The sequence below is a fragment of the Onychomys torridus genome, chromosome 13 (assembly GCF_903995425.1).
Source record: "Onychomys torridus chromosome 13, mOncTor1.1, whole genome shotgun sequence".
Lineage (NCBI taxonomy): Eukaryota > Metazoa > Chordata > Mammalia > Rodentia > Cricetidae > Onychomys > Onychomys torridus.
Window position 1 is genome coordinate 3,774,181 of NC_050455.1, and position 19,766 is coordinate 3,793,946.

General features: G+C 46.2%; 2 protein-coding genes across 2 annotated transcripts; both read left to right on the plus strand.

Moving 5' to 3' along the window:
- The first annotated feature begins 1,668 nt into the window (after positions 1-1,668).
- Hrh4 (histamine receptor H4) lies at positions 1,669-7,409 on the plus strand. Its single transcript, XM_036205191.1, has 2 exons — positions 1,669-1,865; positions 7,268-7,409. Exons 1-2 carry the CDS (start codon positions 1,669-1,671, stop codon positions 7,407-7,409), a joined length of 339 nt encoding a protein of 112 aa, XP_036061084.1.
- Positions 7,410-8,177: 768 nt separating this feature from the next.
- LOC118594937 (histamine H4 receptor-like) lies at positions 8,178-18,389 on the plus strand. The gene is made up of 3 exons (XM_036205193.1): positions 8,178-8,235; positions 10,190-10,353; positions 17,490-18,389. The coding sequence occupies exons 1-3, from the start codon at positions 8,178-8,180 to the stop codon at positions 18,306-18,308; spliced, it is 1,041 nt and encodes a 346-aa protein (XP_036061086.1). The 3' UTR covers positions 18,309-18,389.
- The last annotated feature ends 1,377 nt before the right edge of the window (positions 18,390-19,766 follow it).

A 19,766-nucleotide genomic window follows, 5' to 3' on the forward strand; every position in this document is an offset into this window, starting at 1 on the left:
GCTGCTCTGTCTCCCAGCTTGTGTAGTCTTTTTTCTGTTTCTTGGGTCTGGGGTTACTGAGCTTCCCGATTTATAGCTTTTAACAACTCTTAGAAGTTTTGGCCATGAATTTTTCAAGTGTGTTTCCTCTTCTTCCTCTCTTTCTTCAGGGACTCCTCTGAGACCCAAGCTATCCTGCAGTCTAGTGCTGCTCTCCTAATTTTCAATAAAAAAATCCTTTATCTCTGCATTTCATTAATAATTTCCCCTGTGATATCTGATACTCCATTAAGATCAGTGTCTGATCTTCCAGTTAAGGCATTCTAGTTTTCTCTTCTGGAGTTTTGAGCCTTTAAATTAATCTTTATAGTTTTACATAGTTTCTCCAAGAATAGAACACAGACATAACAAGAACTATGGTGTCCTTGTCTCTTTGGTCTAATAACTGCAATGTTCTGTGGTTTTGGGATGGATTTCTTCCTTTATTACAGGTTTCTTAGCTTGTTTCTTGAAGTGCCTGATATGAGTTGTAATTACCTCTTTGGTGTGGGATTATTTTATGGTTTATACATACTTGTGTCTTCTATTTTTTTTTTTTTTTTTTTTTTGAGATACCTTCTCACTTTGTAGAGCAGGTTAGCCTTGTAGGTTCTTCACATCAATCCCCCAGCCTCAGTCTCCCTATTGATTGGGATATCATGCATGAGCCACCCCCATACATTCTTGACTGTGTTCAGAGTTGCACTGAAATTATCTGAAAACAATTTGGTTCTCATAGGTTTTGATCTTAGGAGCTGATGATCAGAACCCAAGAAATACTCAGTGTGGGGCTAATTAGGCTTTTATGAGTGTACTACACAGTGCCTCTACAATAATGTTTCCAAATGGCCTGGGAGCAGACACAATAACCAGCCTATGTAAACACTGGGTACCATCCTCTCTCATCTTCTAGTAGTTCTTTCTGCTGCCTATAAAAGTTCCCTCTAAACTCTCCTGGTCAGTACTCAGGTGAATGCTTAGGATGGAGGATCCTTTGCAGATCCTTGGAGTTTCTCTGGGCTTCTCTGAAGTCCGTGTCCCACTCTGGTCCTTTCAGCTCTCAGCTCCATCCCTTCAACCCAGAAGATTTGTTAGATTTTGACTTTATTTCCCTTCCCTGATGAGCTATGAAGACTTCTGCAAGCATCCCCTTAATGCCTGTCTGTCAGGGAGTGCTGCCCTTTGCCTCACCCGCCCTTGTGGGTTGTTTAAGAGAGAGACAATGAAATTTAACCCTTGGTACCTTTTTATGACCAGAAGAGAATTATTAGCTGGACCTCTATTTAAAAAAAAAAATCAAAAGAATCTCCCTCAACCCCAGTTTATGGCCTATAAGATGTATAAATCATGTTTGATAGATGCTGTGTAACATTGCCCTCTCCCTGAGGAATGGATGAAATGGATGCCTCCATTGCATTGCTTAAGACAAAGCATTTCGTTGTTTTGTGGAAATACAGTGTCAGTTCAAGGGAAATGGCTACCACAGATGATCGTTATCAATAACCAGGAAGTAGTGTGACATTGTCAGTAGAGGCGAAGATGCTGGGTTGAGTGGGAGACGCGACATACGTAGAGGCACCTGCCTGGGAAGCAGGCTTGTTAGAACTGCCTGGCCAGGTGGATTTGCTGTACTGACCATCATTTGGCATGATGTTGGATGCTAACAGCTCTGGCAGCTTGCCACTGGCTGCCAAAGTTTCCTTGGCAGTTTTCATGTCCCTGCTTGCTTTTGCTATAATGCTGGGCAATGCTGTGGTAATTTTAGCTTTTTTGGTGGACAAAAATCTTAGACATCGAAGTAATTATTTTTTTCTTAATTTGGCTATTTCAGACTTCTTTGTGGGTAAGTTATGTGTTTTTATTTCAAATAATCTTTTCAAACTATCATTTATTTCTAAAACCTTACAGTCTTGTTACTTTGGGGATTGTACGGATTAGAAGGGACTAAGAAGAAAAGCTAAAGTGTTAGGAATCTGGAAAGGGAGTTTATGCCACTTTAAAGAAAATTCTGTGCCTATGACTAATGGGGGAAGTTTTATTTGAAAATACTTTATTTTCTTTACAGACTGAATGAGTCCAGAATAGTTCTAGAATTACTTTAATGTCATGGATAGCTTGTTTTCAGAGCTATTTTTACAAGTATTCTTTCCTAAGTAAGTATGGCTTCCTTTGTATCTAGTGTGGAAGTAACAGAAATCATATGTCTGTGGGAAGCCAGCATTGACAGGAAGTGGGATAAGCTATGAACAGCACAGTCAATGTGCTGTGTAGCGCACACTCGGACACACCCAGCAATCAGCTGCTCTACATACAACAGAGAGCCACAGCAGCATGTGATTGCGAGAGTCCACAGAAATCAGATTCCTCTTCCACTGAAAACATTTTTTAAAAATTGTTTTCACTCCCTTATCATTATGGCTTTCTGTGAGCCAATGCTCTGCCTGCTGGGCTGACGAGGCATGTTCTCTCCCCACATTGCCCATCACAGTGTCGCTACAGTATTTCAGATCACAGGAGCACCTAGAAGACTTTCTGTTGGTATAGCCACATTAATTTTCTTCATAACTATGTAAAGCTTGTATTTATATTAAAAGACAAATCAGAGGATGAAACTCAGAGGATGCTCAAAACACCATGGTTGCTCAACAAATGTTAGTCCCTTCTGTTTTGACTTCTTGACAGATATGTTTAGACTGAAACTGTGTTCACCAATATTTGTGTCATACACAGTGCTTGCTAACATAGCTGGCCACCCTATACTATTAGGTAACCAGAGGGTCACATTTCCTCTACCTGGACAGCTTCTTCTGGAGGTCGCCTGTAACACACACTCACTGTACCACAAGAAATGGGGCAGACCCTGAGAGCCTTGTGTAGAAACCCAAGGTTTCTGCCAGTGCGCTCTCCTCTGCTTTCCTCTGAAGTGTGTGCTTTGGCTCTGAGCCTGGAGGGATGTGTGAAGGGGAGGTTTTTCTGCAGCTCTAAGTCAGTGAGACTGTCTCTTCCTTCAGCGGCATAGAATGTAAGGTAAGTTCAGAGGACTGTTGGAATGTGGAGCCCTGGGAGGCCCCATGGCCATGCACTGAGTGCTGTGGATGCTCAGGGAGAGATGAGGCACACTTGGTTACAGGATTGTGGCATCCCAAGAGCAATCCTGAGGTTAAATAGGATTTCTACAGTTAGAGATGGAGGAGAGAATCCCCAGAATCAGCAATGGCAAAGGTACAAGTCATTGCGCGTGTTTGCCTGAGTGTGCACTGCAGGCCAGCCTAGTGTGCACTGCAGGCCAGCCTAGTGTGCACTGCAGGCCAGCCTAGTGTGCACTGCAGGCTTCTCTTCTAGTGGTTGGACAGAGGAAGCAAGGGCGGGAGCTGGACTTTGTGTGGTGAAGACCTTCTGATAGTAATGTCAGTATGGAATGGAGCTTACCAAGAACAGAAACAACAGGCCACAGGTGAAGGGAGCCAACCAGTCTAACATTCTTTTTTCCGTGACTGTAGTAGAAATTGGACCCAGGGCCTCATGGTTAGTAGGAGTTACATTGGCCGTGTGTGTGTGTGTGTGTGTGTGTGTGTGTGTGTGTGTGTGTGATTTAAATCAACAATCTTCACACTTCTGTCATTAATATTGTCTCTCCAGCTAATATTTCAGCTATATACGGGTCCTTACACATTGTTCTCTGTGCTCAGCTTGCATGTGTAAATTTGCAAGTGTGTATAAGCACAGACAGTAATCTGTTACTGTCTTCTTCCTTCACAGAATTATATAACCTTTAGGTAACACTTAGAATTTAAAAGAGATGATGCACTTTGACCCAGCGAGAGTGAGGCCCCATGACTCTGTCAGTGGGGGCGAGGGGTGAGGTAGAGAGGTGAGAGAGCCTTGAACTGGGAACTTTCAAACCAAGATGGTTTCAGATAAGAATAAGTGTCTCTGTCTGGTTTGAGGTAGGCAACAAAAAGGCATCTCCATTCAGGGCTTCGGCCAGGAGATGTGGCCTGCCTCCAAGAAAAGGCCTGTAGGTGTGGTTACTTGGTAGAGTTGGTGGTCCCCAAGTACAGCTTTGTTTCTGCTGAGAGACATCATGAGCAGGCCAAACAGGACTTTTTTTCTTTTTGAAGTATGTGCAGCGAGACTCTGTCTCAAAAAAAAAAAAAAAAAAAAAAAGTGTGGCTGTCATCTGTGTGTGTGTGTGTGTGTGTGTGTGTGTGTGTGTGTGTGTGTACAAGCTCCTATGTATATGTGCAAGTGAGAGCCAGGAGACAACCTCAGAGTCACCGTCAGGAGTACTGTCATCTCCTTTAAGGTAAGGTTTCTCTATGGCCTGGAATTCACCAGTTAGGATAGACTGTCTGCTTGATAGGAAAGTGCTTTACCAACTGAGCCCTCTCCCTAGCCCGAGAGCCTCTTCCCACCTGCCAGACTTGTCTCTACCCGGACAGCTTCTTCTGCAGGTCGCCTGTACCACACACTCACTGTGCCACAGAAATGGGGCAGACCCCGAGAGCCTTGTGTAGTAAGATCCGAGGTTTCTGCCAGTGCGCTCTCCTCTGCTTTCCTCTGAAGTGTGTGCTTTGGCTCTGAGCCTGGAGGGATGCGTGAAGGGGAGGTTTTTCTGCAGCTCTAAGTCAGCCTTTTATTATTATTATTATTATTATTATTATTATTATTATTATTAATACTACATTTATTTTGCATTTATTAATTTAGTGTGTGGGTAGAGCATGCTCATCGAGGCCTGAGGGAAATATTCAGGAGTTACTTCTAACTACTACGTGAGTCTAGGCTTGGTGGCAGGTGCCTTGATCTGCTCAGCCATCTTGCATCCCTCCAACCCCCAAATTACTAAGCCAGCCGTTCTTCATGGTTGGGAGTGGGCTCTAGAGCTGTGGGGTGATGACAAGACGGACTAGATCTTCAGATGCATTTGGGACTGTGGTCCCTTCTTGCTATGTGTACTCTTCTTGCAGTTTCAGAACTAGACCCTGTAGAGACTAAATTTGTGGAAGCTGAGTAGCTAGGCTGAATTTGTTATTGAAAAGCGAAGACCAATAGAAGAGAAGTTGTGTGCCTGCTGTACCTTCTCATTGTGTGCTAGCTCATCTGGACACTTGTTGTGGGTTGAATGTGAATAGCCCCTCACAGCCCATGTGTTTGAACATGTTGTCCTTGGCTGGTGATGCTGTTTGGGAAAGTTGTAGAACCTGTAGGAGAAGACTTCCTGGAGAAAGTATGACATTGGGGGCGGGCCTTCAGTTTGATATCATAGTCTCACTTCCTGTGGACCCCTGACTCCTGACTGTGGACACAATGCTCCAAGCTTCTTCATATTTCATTTGCCTGTGACCTCTGTACCCCTTTAACTGTAAGACAAGACAAAACCCAGCCACTCTTAGGTTCCTCCTTGTTCAGTACTTGATCACAATAATGAAAAAAGTGACTAACCCATTGTGGCTGTAAATAAAGATGGACATGCCTATTAAATTGGTACTGTGAGGCCAGGGTTCCCATCTGTGGGCATTTATGTCCTGATCAGCCCTATGCTGGATGGTCAGGACAGTCTCTTCAGAGGCAAACCGCGGTTGACACCAACAAAGCCTGAAACAATGATTTAGGATGGGGAGATTTTTAAAAAATGCCTTTACACACCAATCAAGTCAAGAGTTTTTCTCTTGGCTTCTGTACACATCTAATCAGACTACTATGAGAAAAAGCCACTGACTGGGAACTTAAACAACAGGCATTTGTGTTCATACACTTCCGGAGGCTGAGACATCTCAGGTTCCAGCAACTTTGGTTCCTAGTGAAGTTTCGCTTCCCGGCTGCTTTTCTCTTCATCCTGCTCTGGTGTGAGAAGAGAGGCACATTCTGTGTTGTCTTCTTTTATGTGGATGCAAGTCTACTAAATCGGAGCCCCACTTATGGCACCATTTACCCTTAGTTTTTCCTTTAGAGGTTCGGACTAGCTGCTCGAGAGTCTTAAAGGTCTGGCATAGGACAGGGAGGAGGGGCAGTTTACAGTAGGCTCTGCACTCTCCCAGCCTTCCTCCATCTCCCTGCCCGGGATGAGTCCGCAGGATCCACTGAGGCTACTAGGTCCTCTCAGCATTTGTTTGCTGGTGCTTGAGGAGGACATGGCAGCTTTCTAGCTTGGACAGAAGGGCAATACGAGCCTGAGGCTGATTTTAGGGGCCTGGGCTTCCCTGCTGTCCTCAGTTCACTCATCTAACAGTTACACACTTCAAAGCAAGGGAAGAGGCAGGCGGGTTCTTGTCCTTACAGCTCTTCAGTTTCCACCAAGCACGAGACTGGGGAGACTCACACAACCACGTTGCATTTTAGAGGTGACGGGGCAGGGTCAGGGGGCAGGGTCAGGGGGCAGGGTCAGGGGGCAGGGTCAGGGGGCAGGGTCAGGGGGCAGGGTCAGGGGGCAGGGTCAGGGGGAGGGGGCAGGGGGCAGGGTCAGGGGGGAGGGGGAGGAGGCAGGGCAGGGGGCAGGGGGGAGGGGGCAGGGGCAGGGGGTAGGGGGAGGAGGCAGGGGGCAGGGGGAGGAGGCAGGGGGCAGGGGGGAGGGAGCAGGAGGCAGGGTCAGGGGTCAGGGGTCAGGGGGCAGGAGGCGGGGTCAGGGGTCAGGGGTCAGGAGGCAGGGGCAGGGGTCAGGGGCAGGGGGGGGCAGGGGGCAGGGGCAGGGGCAGAGGGGGGCAGGGGGCAGGGGCAGGGGCAGGGGGCAGTGGCAGGGGGAGGGGGGCAGGGGGCAGGGGCAGGGGGCAGGGGCAGGGGGCAGGGGGCAGGGGCAGGGGGCAGGGGGCAGGGGCAGGGGCAGAGGGGGGCAGGGGGCAGGGGGCAGTGGCAGGGGCAGGGGCAGGGGGGGGGGGGCAGGGGGCAGGCCACTGCACAGCTAATGGGGCTTTCCCTTGCCTTGGTTCTCACTCCGCTCCTCTCTTCCTCTCGGCTCCCGTAGCACTGTCTCTTAATATCGCTTAGTTGACTTGCCCACTCCTTTGTAACCGCCCCACCCCCCCCCACCCACCCACCCCACCCCACCCCACCCCACCCCACCCCACCCCACCCCGCGAAGGCTCACTGTGCTAGCCGTGGAAAAGCCCTTGCTTTCACTTAGCAAAATTATCCAGTAGTAAAGTCTCTGAGCAGTCTTGGCAGGAACACCTGGGAGCAGACCTGGGAGCAGACCTGCCTGAGGAACATTTCAGATGCATGTCTCTGAAACGCTATCACCATTGTTCCATAGAGAGGAACCGAGAACAGGCCATCTACACTGCGCAGAGCACAAGGATGCAGTGGAGTTTTACCAAAGGAGTGGGACTGGTGTGATGATTCAGTCTTTCCACAAGCATGAGGACCTGGGTTCAATCCCCGGCAGCTACCTATGAAGCTGGGCATAGTGACATGCGCTTGTAACCCCAGTGCTGGGAGGTGGAGACAGGAGGATCCCTGGGTTCGCTGGCCTGCCTGATTTAGCCAAATCAGAGAGGTTCAGGTTCAGTGAGAGACACTGTCTTCAAAAATAAAGTAGATGGTTCCTGAGAGGAGTGAGTCCCCATGTGGTCTTCTGGACTGTGTGCTGGTGCAGGTACACACACACACACACTCTCTCTCTCTCCAAGGAGCACACTAGTGTGCCCTAAGCCAGCTATTATTTAAAAGAAGCTCCTAGAAACCTTAGCACATCCTTCCTCTTTCAGAGAATTCAGAAAGAACACGGAGGAGAGAGTAACTCAGATCTCTCTTTAGTCTTTAATCAGTCATGTCTAGTGACCACCCACTTCTCCTGGGGAAGAAATGAGTGTAGAAGTGGAAAGTGTGCGTGTTGAAAGTCACAATGATGGATTGAAATATGAATGTCTCCATCTGAGGTGTTTCATCTCAGGTAAACTTGGGACTCTACTTTCTGTCATAGTTGACCCTCTTGACCTCAGCCTCCCAGCCTGATGATGTAAAAGTTACCACAGGAAAGCTTACTGATCGTTGAAAGCATGTAGTCCAGCCCCAGGCCTGGAGGAAGGCTAAGGCAGGAGGGTCACAGGTTCCAGGCTAGCCCAAGCTACACAGTGAATTTGAAGGCAGCCTGGGCTAGATAGTGAGACCCCGTCTCAATAATCCAAACCCCATATAAAACCACATCCCCCCATAACCGAGACATGAAGCTAGCAGGCTATCAGAACCACGTGTTGATGGTTGACAGGTTTGGCGACTCAGGCCTGTAACCCCAGCTACTGGAGGTGCTCTAGGAGCACTCCAGAGTTCCAGGTATGCTTGTACTACAGAGCGAGTTCAAGGTCAGCCTTGGCAACTTTATTCAGGATCTGTCTCAAAATGAAAATAAAAGCAGGTCTGGGAGTATAGGCCAATGGTAGAACAGTGGTCTTACATGTGGCTCTGTATCTAGGATCGCAAAGACACTGACCACCCAGCTCTTCCTCCCGAGGTGTCTCATCTGTGTGCAAATGCCATCCTTGCTACAGCCCGGAAACCTGCCCCATGGAGAGAGAGAGTGGGGCTTGTCTCCTTCTGCTCCTCGTTCATTTCTTCCCCCTTACTATTGTTCTTAATGATGAAGAAATTACTGATGCAGAGCATGAGGAGGTCTGCAAGAGCCTGATAAAATGTAAAGACACACAATAGAATCAATCAGGTTTCAGCCACATAAAAGCTCACATCCTCAGCAAGTAGTGACATCCTCACAAGTCTGATGTGCTAACATAGTAAAAACCCCTGGAACCAAAGAATGACAGCCCAGCATAGTCACTCCTGGGCCAGCATCGTCAGCTCTGAGCAGAGTCACTGTGGTCATTGTCATGGAAGGCTGTAGCCACTTAGGAGTTTTGATCTCAAATTGCCTCCTTTAGAACCCACCAGCGTGCGCGCGCACACACACACACACACACACACACACACACACACACACACACACACGAGACACAGAGAGAGAGAGACAGAGAGACAGAGGAAGGGGACTGACTGGGGAAAGGAAGGATTGAAGGAGATAACACAACAAAAATACATTATTTTCATATATGATATTATCCTAATGAAACCCTTTATTGTGAATAACTAATATGCACAAAAACCTTTACAAACAATAACAGAGTTGCTGAGAGTCTAAGTGACGAAGGGATCACCTGAGTCCAAGAGCTTCCCAGGGGCCGTGGAGGAAGTGGATGCTTTGATTTGTGGTTCCATAGAGAAGAGGAGGCGACGAGGAGAGCAGCGTATGCCTAGTGTAAGCCCCGAGACTTGATCTCCAGCATAAAGACATAAAAGAGGAAGACACTCTAGGAAGAACAATATTGGCAAAGAGGAAGGGATGGGAAAGTACAGCCTATGCTGTGGTAGGGTGGCCCACCATGTTTGGGTTGGATCACAAAGAACATACAGATGAATTTTGATGATCCAACTAGAAATGCGGTTAGGATATGCACTTTATTTGGGAAGTGATAAGAAGCCCTCACAGGTATGTTGTTTGTGGCAACTATTCTAAAAATATCATTTAAAGAGTGCATAGGGGGCGAAAACTGACCATTTTTATACATAACTTTGTTGGCACGACATCACTACAAAATATCCTAGGTAATGAACTTAGAAAGAAAAAAAATTAGATCACAGTTTGACAGTTCAAATCGAAGACTGGGTGGCCTGTTTCTTTGGCTCCTGATGGTGGCAGATGGCGATAGTTGGAAGCATGTGTGTGAGTGAGTGCTCACATCTAGAACCAGGAATAGGGGAAGACTGACAGTCCCACCCCTTTGTTCTGTGCATGCTCCAATGACCTAAAAACCTAACAGTCCACAGGCCTCCCCATCTACCATGCTGAAGACCAAGGTTTTCCATATGTGATAACTAAGCTATTTTTTAGTGAATTCTGACATGTCATTCTGTGGCATATCCATCAGAATATACCTTTTTGTAGTCAGTGATGCGCACTTTTTTAAAAAAAATTAAAAATTGATTATATATTTATTTAGTGGTGTGTGTGTCCATGTCATGGCATGCTGGGCTATGCATGTATAGGTCAGAGCACACTGCAGGAGTTAGGTCTCTTCTTGCGTCATGTGGGTTTGAGGGATTTGTCAAGCTTGGTGGTAAGCATCTTTAGTCACTGAGCTATTTGCTGGTCCAACATTGTTTTTTAATTCACTTTCTCCCTGTACAGGTATGATCTCCATTCCTCTGTACATCCCTCACACGTTGTTTAACTGGAATTTTGGAAGTGAAATCTGCATATTTTGGCTCATTATTGACTATCTTTTGTGTACAGCATCTGTCTACAATATTGTCCTCATTAGCTACGATCGATACCAGTCAGTTTCAAATGCTGTAAGTTACAAAGTTAATTCATTTTCCTTAGAAGATTATATGGTTGGAAACTCTGGGTTCCTAAGCCATGCATATATTTCTGTACTGGGAATATCGGGGATGAACCCAAGGAATGTGAACAAATTTGAAGCTTGTTGTTCTTGTGATAACTGGCCTAACGTCCTCACTGGCTTTTATTCTGTGCAAGCTGGCCAACTCTCCCTATGGGTGTCTGAAATGGGAGGAAAGGGATCCAAGAAAATTCACGATTAACTGGGAGAAGTACCAGACTGAGTCTTCAGTAGCTTGGATGTCTGTGGGTTTATACCCATGGCCAAGTTGAGACCCCAAATATTTTCCTCAAGATAGAACTTTGTGGGCATCTAGAAGGCACCCCAGTATAAATGGGTGAGAAAATCAATCTGAACACAGAAGAGAAGACAGGTAATGCAGTGGGGCCAGTTTAGGAGGTGTGACGAGGAAGCTGAACTTAGCCGAAATCTGGGGCAGCCTCATGGGTGAGCTAGAAGCAATTTTTAAGTAAGATAAATCTCTTAGCAACAGAAGGAAGGAGAAAATAGGGCATGGGTAGGAAGAAGCCATAAAAATGTGGGGCAGTGATTTGTGGTCTTAAAAACAATGGAGGAGGAACGGGTCTGGGGGAGAGGAGGTGTTTGTGGGAGCTGGGAGGAGTGGAGGGAGGGGAACTGCCACTGGGGTATAATGTATGGGAGAAGAATAAAAAAAAAGTCTGTCTCTCTGTCTCTGTCTCTCTCTGTTTCTGTCTCTCTCTCTGTCTCTGTCTGTCTCTGTCTCTCTGTCTCTCTGTCTCTGTCTCTCTGTCTCTCTCTGACTCTCTCTCTCTCTCTCTCTCTCTCTCTCTCTCGTGTGTGTGTGTGTGTGTGTGTGTGTGTGTGTGTGTGTGTGTGTGTTAGAGGTCAGAGAACAACCTCAGCTGTTGGTCCTAGCTTCACCCTGTTTGAGACAGGGTTGCTATGCTGTTTTTCCACTGTGTACACCAGGCTAGCTTGTCCGTGCAGCAATGGGCTTGCTTCTGTGCCTGACTCCTATCTCTCCTGGGGAGTGTTGATGTTCCAGATGCACTACCGAGTCTTGCTTCACACGGGTTCTGAGGATCTGAACTCAGGTCCCCATGCTTGCCTGACAAGTGCTTTCCCCACTGAGCAAGCTCCTCAGCCCTCATTGGCAACCTTTACCTTCATTTACTCCTGGATCTTAGGATCTCAAAGCTTTGGGAGACTATTGCATGATCTACTCTGCTAAATGCTAAGATACAGAAATAAGTATTTAAGGAATGACTTAGGTGGAGGCCGAGCAGGAGACACAGGGGTTCTGTTCTGTTGACCAAATGCTGTGCTGGCAGTGTTGAGAAGACTCCTGCCCGGGAGGACCTAAGACAGAAAGAAACTAGATTAGATAAACTGTTGGAACAAAGAGATTCTAAAATACTGCAGTGGTTTATAGACAAATTTCTTTTACTCTCACAGAATCATCTGGAAAAGATAGAAAGTTCTGCTCTAGGAGGTTACCCTGGAACCTCCCAGCCCCCATATTAACTGGGTGGCCTTGTCACCTATAGGGTCAAGGAGCAGCAAACATTTATTATCCAGGGCCCAGTAGAAAATGTTTTCAGTTTTGCAGTGCCTATGATATTCTCAACTCTGCTATAGCACAGAGTAGCCCTAGATGATGTGTGTGTGTGTGTGTGTGTGTGTGTGTGTGTGTGTGTGTGTGTGTATAGGGCAGTGTACTGGTTAGATGTTGATGAAACTACATTTATTAAACCAAGTGGTGGGCCAGATTTGTTTCATAGACAATAGTGTGATGACCTTGCTCTAGGCCGTTACCCTCTGCCTGATAAAAGCCCGGCTGTTGGTGCTCCGGTTTCTATTCTGGAAAGAATAGAGGTCCATAGGAAGGGATTATCTTTTAAAAAAGTGGTACAGGGTCATATCTCATTGGTGGGACTCAGTCCCATAATGCCACCTCACTGCAAAGGGATCTGGGAAATGTAGTCTCTAGCTGAGCTACACTTTGGCCAGGAGAAAGGGGAAAATGGATGGGACAGGACCATCATCTGACTCTGCTGGTTGTTGTGGGTCTTCATCTGTGTCAGTGCACTGCAGTCTGTATGAGGAAACACAGAGAAAGTGGGGATGTTTGGGTTAATGCCTCAGATGCCAATAGTTTCACTGTTTTCCAAAGGCTGGGCTTGTCCTAGAATTGAGTCATGAAACCTTTTTGGTGGGTTGTAACCAAAAGCCACATTAAATCAGAACATTTTTCATTTGTGCTTTAGAATTTTCAAGGTGATTTTTAAAAATCTTTATAAGTCCTTTAATAAGTTTTAATTATATGTCTGTGCATCTTTGTGGTATGTGCCTATGTGTGCACTTGCATGAGGAGGCCAGCAGAGGGCTTCAGATCCCCTGCCGCTGGAGTTACAGGTGGGTGTGAGAAGCCTAAGGTGGAGGCTAGAAGTGGAACCTGGGTTCTCTGTAAGGCACCAGTGCTCTTCACAAGCCACTTTGCAGCCCACCTCCTTAAATCTTTTCTCAAGGCTCCTTGGACTTTCTTCACTTGTCCAAGATGTTGAGCCTATTCTCAAGTTGGTGGACACAAAAAGGGGCAGCATATTATCTAGTTAGAAAATGGGCTTACAAAGAGATGATGAAAAATCCCCAGAGAGGACATGTGTGTGTGTGTGTGTGTGTGTGTGTGTGTGTGTGTGTGTGTGTGTGTGCGCGTTCACCTTAGTTTTGTTCTAAAGAATTCTCTGCAGTGAAGGCTGCCAATTTACTAAGATATAGGGGACTGGACCTCCGTTCCTAGGAACAGAGTTGAGTGCAAGACAGACCCTACACGTGAAACAGTGTGGACAATGGCAGGGCAGCTGAGAGTGCCTCCAAGACTCCTGAGCACTCCCGCAGTGTTAGTGGGAAACTGAGTTTTGCTGCAGCTGTGAGGAGAGGACATGGCGACAGGAAATGGGGAACTGGACCTGGGAAGCAGACATTTTGAAGACCATAATTTTGAAAATGAAACTTCAATGCAGATGGCCACGATGTTGTCCAGAGGTGTCTTCCAGAAGGGCCAGGTTCTGTGTGGTTGGACCAGCAGTGGGTGAAGCAGATGAGCCATGGAGACAGACCACAGCTGGAGGGAGTCACGGACCAGCAGTGGGTGAAGTGGATGAGCAGTGGAGATAGACCACTGTGGTGGTATTGTGTTCCCCAAAATATTGTGCACTCTAATAAACTTATCTGGGGTCAGAGAACAGAATAACCACTAGATATAGAGGTCAGAAAATGGTAGCACATGCCTTTAATCCTAGCATTCCAGAGGCAGAGATTCATCCAGATCTCTGTGAGTTCAAGGCCACACTGGAAATAGCCAGGCATGGTGACTCATGCCTTTAATCCCAGGAAGTGATGGCAGAAAGCAGAAAGGTATATAAGGCGTGAGGACCAGGAACTAGGGCTGGTTAAGCTTTTAGGCTTTTGAGCAGCACAGTTCAGCTGAGATCCACTTGGATGAGGACTCAGAGGCTTCCAGTCTGAGGAAACAGGATCAGCTGAGGAACTGGCGAGGTGAGGAAACTGTGGCTTGTTCTGCTTCTCTGATCTTCCAGCATTCACCCCAATACCTGGCTCCAGGTTTGTTTTTATTAATAAGACTATTTAAGATTCCTGCTACAGACCACAGCTGGAGGGAGCAGGACTAAAGTGTAAGACAAAGGTAGGGCGAGAAGATTGTTTTTTACCTTCAGATGAAGAAAGAAACTTGACAATGAACTTTAGACTGTGAGAATAGTATCGGAGGGACTGGCTGGGGATCCTTAGTGAAGGACCCTGGTCTGTGCTGCTAAAAACAGCAGGGATTAACTCTCTCCTTGCTCTGGAGGCTACAAGTTTGACCCCAGGGTGGCTGCCATAGGGCTGTCCCCTCTCTGAAGGCTCTAGGAAGACCTTCCATGTCTTTCTCTTGTCTTTTGACGTGAGTGATCCTAGGCTTGGGGACACTTCACTACAACCCCTTCTCTGCCATCATGTAGCCTTCGGTGAAGTCTGCAAACTTAGAATAGGATGGGTACCTGTGTCCCTACCAGCACAATGTGGACTGCACGACAAAAATCTCCTCATGAGGATGAGTAAATGGTGGCAGGCTGCAACATGTACTGCAACAGCTAATTGTTCACAGACAGAAATCAGAAGGAAACTTGGGTCTTTTACTTTTCCTCTTCTTAGAAGGACACCAGTCATTAGTGAATTAAGATATGATGTCATCTTGGCTTGATTTTATCTGTCAACACCATGTTTCCAAATATGGTCACTTCACAGGTACTTGTAGATAGGATGCAATATAACTAATTTGGGGATGCAATGCAGTTGAATACAGCAACTCATCTAATTATTAATACTAGAAAGTTCCAGTGGGTCTCTCCATCTTCCAATTGGAACATGACTGACAGAATGTTTGGCTTTTTTACTGGGGTAGGGAAGGAGGCAGGGCAGGGGGCAATATCGTGAATAATGTACATGTTTTGTAGACAGTGAGACTGATTTCAGAGAGGCCATTCCAGTCAGCTGGGTCTGGGTTCTAGCAACGCTTGAACTGCCGTCTGTCAAGAATGCTCCCCAGAGATGAAGATATGATGAGATTGGCATCCTCTTCTCAAGTCCCTTGGATGTCCATTATCTCAATCGACCTTATGCATAATGAAAGAGAGAGGGCATCTCTAGCATATTGCTTTATACCATTACAAAGGCTGAACAGAGCAATTAAAAAACTAAGTGCAGTTTTATGACCATCTGGGTATTGTTCCCATCTTCATAACCGTTAGACTCAGTGCAAGAGATGTATTAATTAGTGTCACGAGAAGGAGAAGGTAAAGAAGTAGGCTGTGTGTGGAAGCTTGTGGTCAGTATCATTTTGGCCAGCTTACTTCTGAGCTTACTTTCAGAAATGACAGGAGTTTGGTGGTGGTGGGGTCACATTTCTTTACAGTAAAACAAACAAACAAACAAACAAAAAGACTTTAAAATTACCATTTTGCCCTTACTGACAGCCATTGGCATGCATGTGCACTAACTAAATCAAAGTGCCAGGCTGCTTCTCTTTAAAAATGTGAAGCACGCACAGTGTGATTTGAAAACTCACAGAGAAAGTCAGAGAGAATGAGAGGAAGTGGCTTGCCCCTCTTCTCTGTGAGGACATGGCGGAGCCTGGAACGTTTGTGCTGGCTGGAGGCTTGCAGATCTCACAGAGTTTCAGAGAGATTGATGCCCACAGTATAAAAACACACAGAAACCTCTCTCTGCACTCGCTGCTCCTGCAGAGGAGCCTGATTTGGTTCCCAGCGTCCACACTGTGGTTCACAACATTTGTAATGTAACTCTGGTCCCTGGGGACCAGATGTCCTCTTCTGATCTTTGGGATCACCACACATGCATGTGGTGTACATACATGCAGGCAGAACACGCATACACATAAAAATAAATAAATGTCAAACCGAACCCAGAGCTTGGTTCTGTGACTGTGCACCACAGGAGACAGAAGGGAGAGCAAGCTTAAGGGCAGCCTGGGCTATGCAGTGACTTCAAGGTCACCCTGGGCTAAATAACCAGTTCTTGCCTTGAAAACGAATGACCAGGATGTAGCTCAGTTTCCTGGCATGTGCAGGGCCCTGGATTTGATATCTTGGTTGAGATATTTATTCCTGATACAGAATGATTGGTCTTTACATGCTTTTAGATTTTCAAAGGCAGTCTTCAAGATTTCAGGTTTGACACAAAGATCACAGAGGGTAACACTCACTCACAGAACCTAACTTCATCTTTCCTTGTGGAAGCCTTATCACCCTCAGGAAAGCCATATTTGAGCACATGTGCACAGGAGTGTGCACGAGTGTGAACTTGCATGCGTGCGCGCGCGCGCGCACACACACACACACACACACACACACACACACACACACACGACACTTGCTATAGTCATGTCTCTCTCACCATGGCCTGTTGTCGCTTTTGGCTATGATGGAAACATTTACAGACAGAAGCGTCCTGGGAGTGTTCAGAAACATATAGCATCTCTCCCACATGCCGAGTGCCTTTCTGTTTGTGCACAGTCTCTCGGGAGCGGTGCAAGGGTTATTTCTGTCATTGGCCTAACCCTGGTATTCCTGTGTGAACTGCTGAGTATATTTCCTGAGTGTCAGAATCAGATAATCATGACCTTCAAACTTTTTAAAACTGTGACTATGGTGCCCTATAATGTGCTACACATGCTTCTCCACATGTTTATTGATATTGAATTCTCCCAAAGATACATTGCTTTCATTGATGAAACATCATCCCACAATCTGTCCACTCTGATGCATTCTGACACTGACTGCTTTGTTTCATTGGAGAGAACAGCTGTCACATTCTAGGCTGCAGATGGAGAAGGTGGTGAGTGTGTTCAGTTTCAGTAACTGTTAGAGTCAGGAAAAGTTCCTTCCTTCCTTCCCCCTCTCCCTCCCTTCCTTCTCTTTCTTTCTGCATGTGTACACATGTGCACATGCACTTGTGTGTGCATGCATGTGGTGGCCAGAAGTACCATCCGCCTTTTTCATGTATGAATATGCATGTGTTCATATGTGAGCAGGTGCCATGTGTGTGCAAGTGTTAATGCAAGTGTGTGTAGAAGCTAGAAGACAGCTTCAGCTATCATCCTGAAAAGTGACACCTACCTCTTTTGAGACAGGGTCTTTCTTTGGCCTGGAGCTAACTCATTAGGCTAGTCTGTCTGTCTGGAAGGAGGCCTCGGGGACCCCCTTATCCCCACCACCGTGTGCTAGGATGACAGATTCATGCCACCACACCAGGCTTTGGGAAACTTGCTTATCTTAGATAGTATCCATGACCTTGCTGTGGAATCCAAAGCTTCACTCTGAGCTTTTCTGTTTTCTCCGGAAATTTATTGAGAAAATTTCTGCCTTGGCTAAGGTTCTATTGCCCTTGACCTCTTGTCTGGGCGAAAGGCGTAACACCATGTTAATTCATGTGGCTCTTGCACATCCCTGGAACATGTGAGTACCTGTGGGATGCTCTACGTATTCTCATTAAACCAAAACTAATTTGTCTGGTTTCTTATAGGTATCTTACAGGGCTCAGCACACTGGTATTGTGAAGATTGTCGCTCCGATGGTGGCTGTTTGGATACTGGCTTTCTTGGTAAATGGCCCAATGATTCTGGCTTCACACTCTTGGAAGAACAGCACTAACACAAAGGAATGTGAGCCTGGCTTTGTTACAGAGTGGTATATCCTTGCCATTACATCATTCTTGGAATTCTTTGTCCCTGTCATCTCAGTGGCCTATTTTAATGTACAAATTTACTGGAGCCTGTGGAAGCGCGGGAGTCTCAATAGGTGCCCCAGCCATGTGGGGTTCATCTCCACCTCCTCCAGTGACGATGGACCCTTACCCAGAGCTGGGTTGGTTTCCAGAACATCTCTTCCTGCATTGAAGGAATCAGCCCCATCCCTTCACTCAGAAAGTCCTAGAAGAAAGAGCAGTCTCCTGGTGTCCTTCAGAACTCACATGAATAGCAGATTCATTGCCTTCAAAGTGGGTTCCTTCTCCCACTCTGAAACCTTAGCGCTTCACCACAGGGAGCACATGGAGCTGCTCCGGGGTAGGAAGTTAGCCAGGTCACTGGCCATCCTCCTAACTGCTTTTTTCATTTGCTGGGCTCCCTATTGTCTGGTCACAATTGTTTTCTCAACTTATGCCGAAGGGAAGCGCCCCAAATCAGTTTGGTACAGCATTGCCTTTTGGCTGCAGTGGTTCAATTCTTTTGTTAATCCATTTTTGTATCCCTTATGTCACAGACATTTCCAGAAAGCTTTCTGGAAAATATTTTGTGTGAAAAAGCAATCTGCACCATCACAGAACCGGTCCATATCCTCGTGAGGACAATGACATTGCTTTGTCAGTTTCACTGTCTACCTCGTCCAGATGGATTTGAGCTTCCATCTTGCTCTATATTCTCCAAGAAACAGTGCATAAAATATAATGTTTAAAAGCTTTGATAAAAACTCTGAATGAGGAACACTACTCTAGTCAACAACAGTGTAGTGAATGTGATAAGTTTGTAGCTGCAAAAGTACTGATATTTTCCTCAGTCCTCATCACCCACCACCTCCTCCCTATTTTGTGGATCTTGATGTAACAGTGACTGTGAAACTCCTGTACTCTCTCTGTGTTCAGTGTTTTCTCCAGGAGTGTCAGTTTCCGTGTGTGTGTGTGTGTGTGTGTGTGTGTGTGTGTGTGTGTGCAGGTGCCTTCAGAGGCCAGAAGAGGGTGCCAGACCACCTGAAGCTGGAGTTATAGGCAGTTCTGAGCCATAAAAGTCGGGTGCTGGTGACCAAACAGAGCAGGTAGAGCTCTGAACCGCTAAGCCACTGTTCCAGCCCCTAGTCCGTGTTTTCCATTTTCTAGACACACAACTGTGTCTAGTTTGAACTATCATTCCTTAAAGAAGCACCAGGCAAGCAGCTCCATGCAGGGGGTGGGAGCTCTGGTCAGTGGGTGGGTGAGTTCAGGCTGGAGTTGGCAAAAGCAGGATTGGAGTGACTCCAGGTCAGCACATGGGTATTTCTAGACTTTACTTTCATGATCCCAATAGGAAGGAGGCACGGCGTGTTAGTTATAGGACAGGGTGGTCACCCATGTTTGAAAGATCAGCTTGTCCTATTTTTTTCTACCCTCCTTTACCAACCTCCACATCACCTAAAACTTACCTTGGTGAGACAATATGGTGAGAGAGGAAGGATGAACAGATGAAAGGACCATATGGTCAAACCACCCTGGCTGTGGCATTCACTCTACTAGCAGATGTCAGCAATTATTTAAATAAAAAATTATGTGTATGAATATTTTGCCTGCATGTATATCTGTGTATATGCCTAGTGTCAGTGGAGGCCAGGGGTGGGAATCAGATCCCCTGGAACTGGAGTCACAGATAATCATGAGTCATCATGTGGATGCTGGGAACTGAACCTGGATCCTCTGAAAAAGCAGCTAGTATACCTAACTGCAGAGATATGCCTCCAGTCTCAAGATGTCAGTAATCATTAGTAAAATATTATTGTATTTATTTAGTGTCATTAATTTTTCAGCCTAGTGTTTCGCATGTCAGGGCTCAGTGTGTTTCCTTTATTGTGCACCGAGTGTGACTTGACTGATGATTCGTGTTTTATTATTTTATGGTATTTTCCCCTCTTTTACTATTTTCTCTTTTTGAGACTTTATTATAGAATCCATGATAGCCTGGAACTTGTGATCCCCCTGACTTTGCTCCAAAGTGTTAGGATTATATGCACAGGTACTATCCCTGATAGACTTTAAACAACTCCCCGCTCCTCAGCA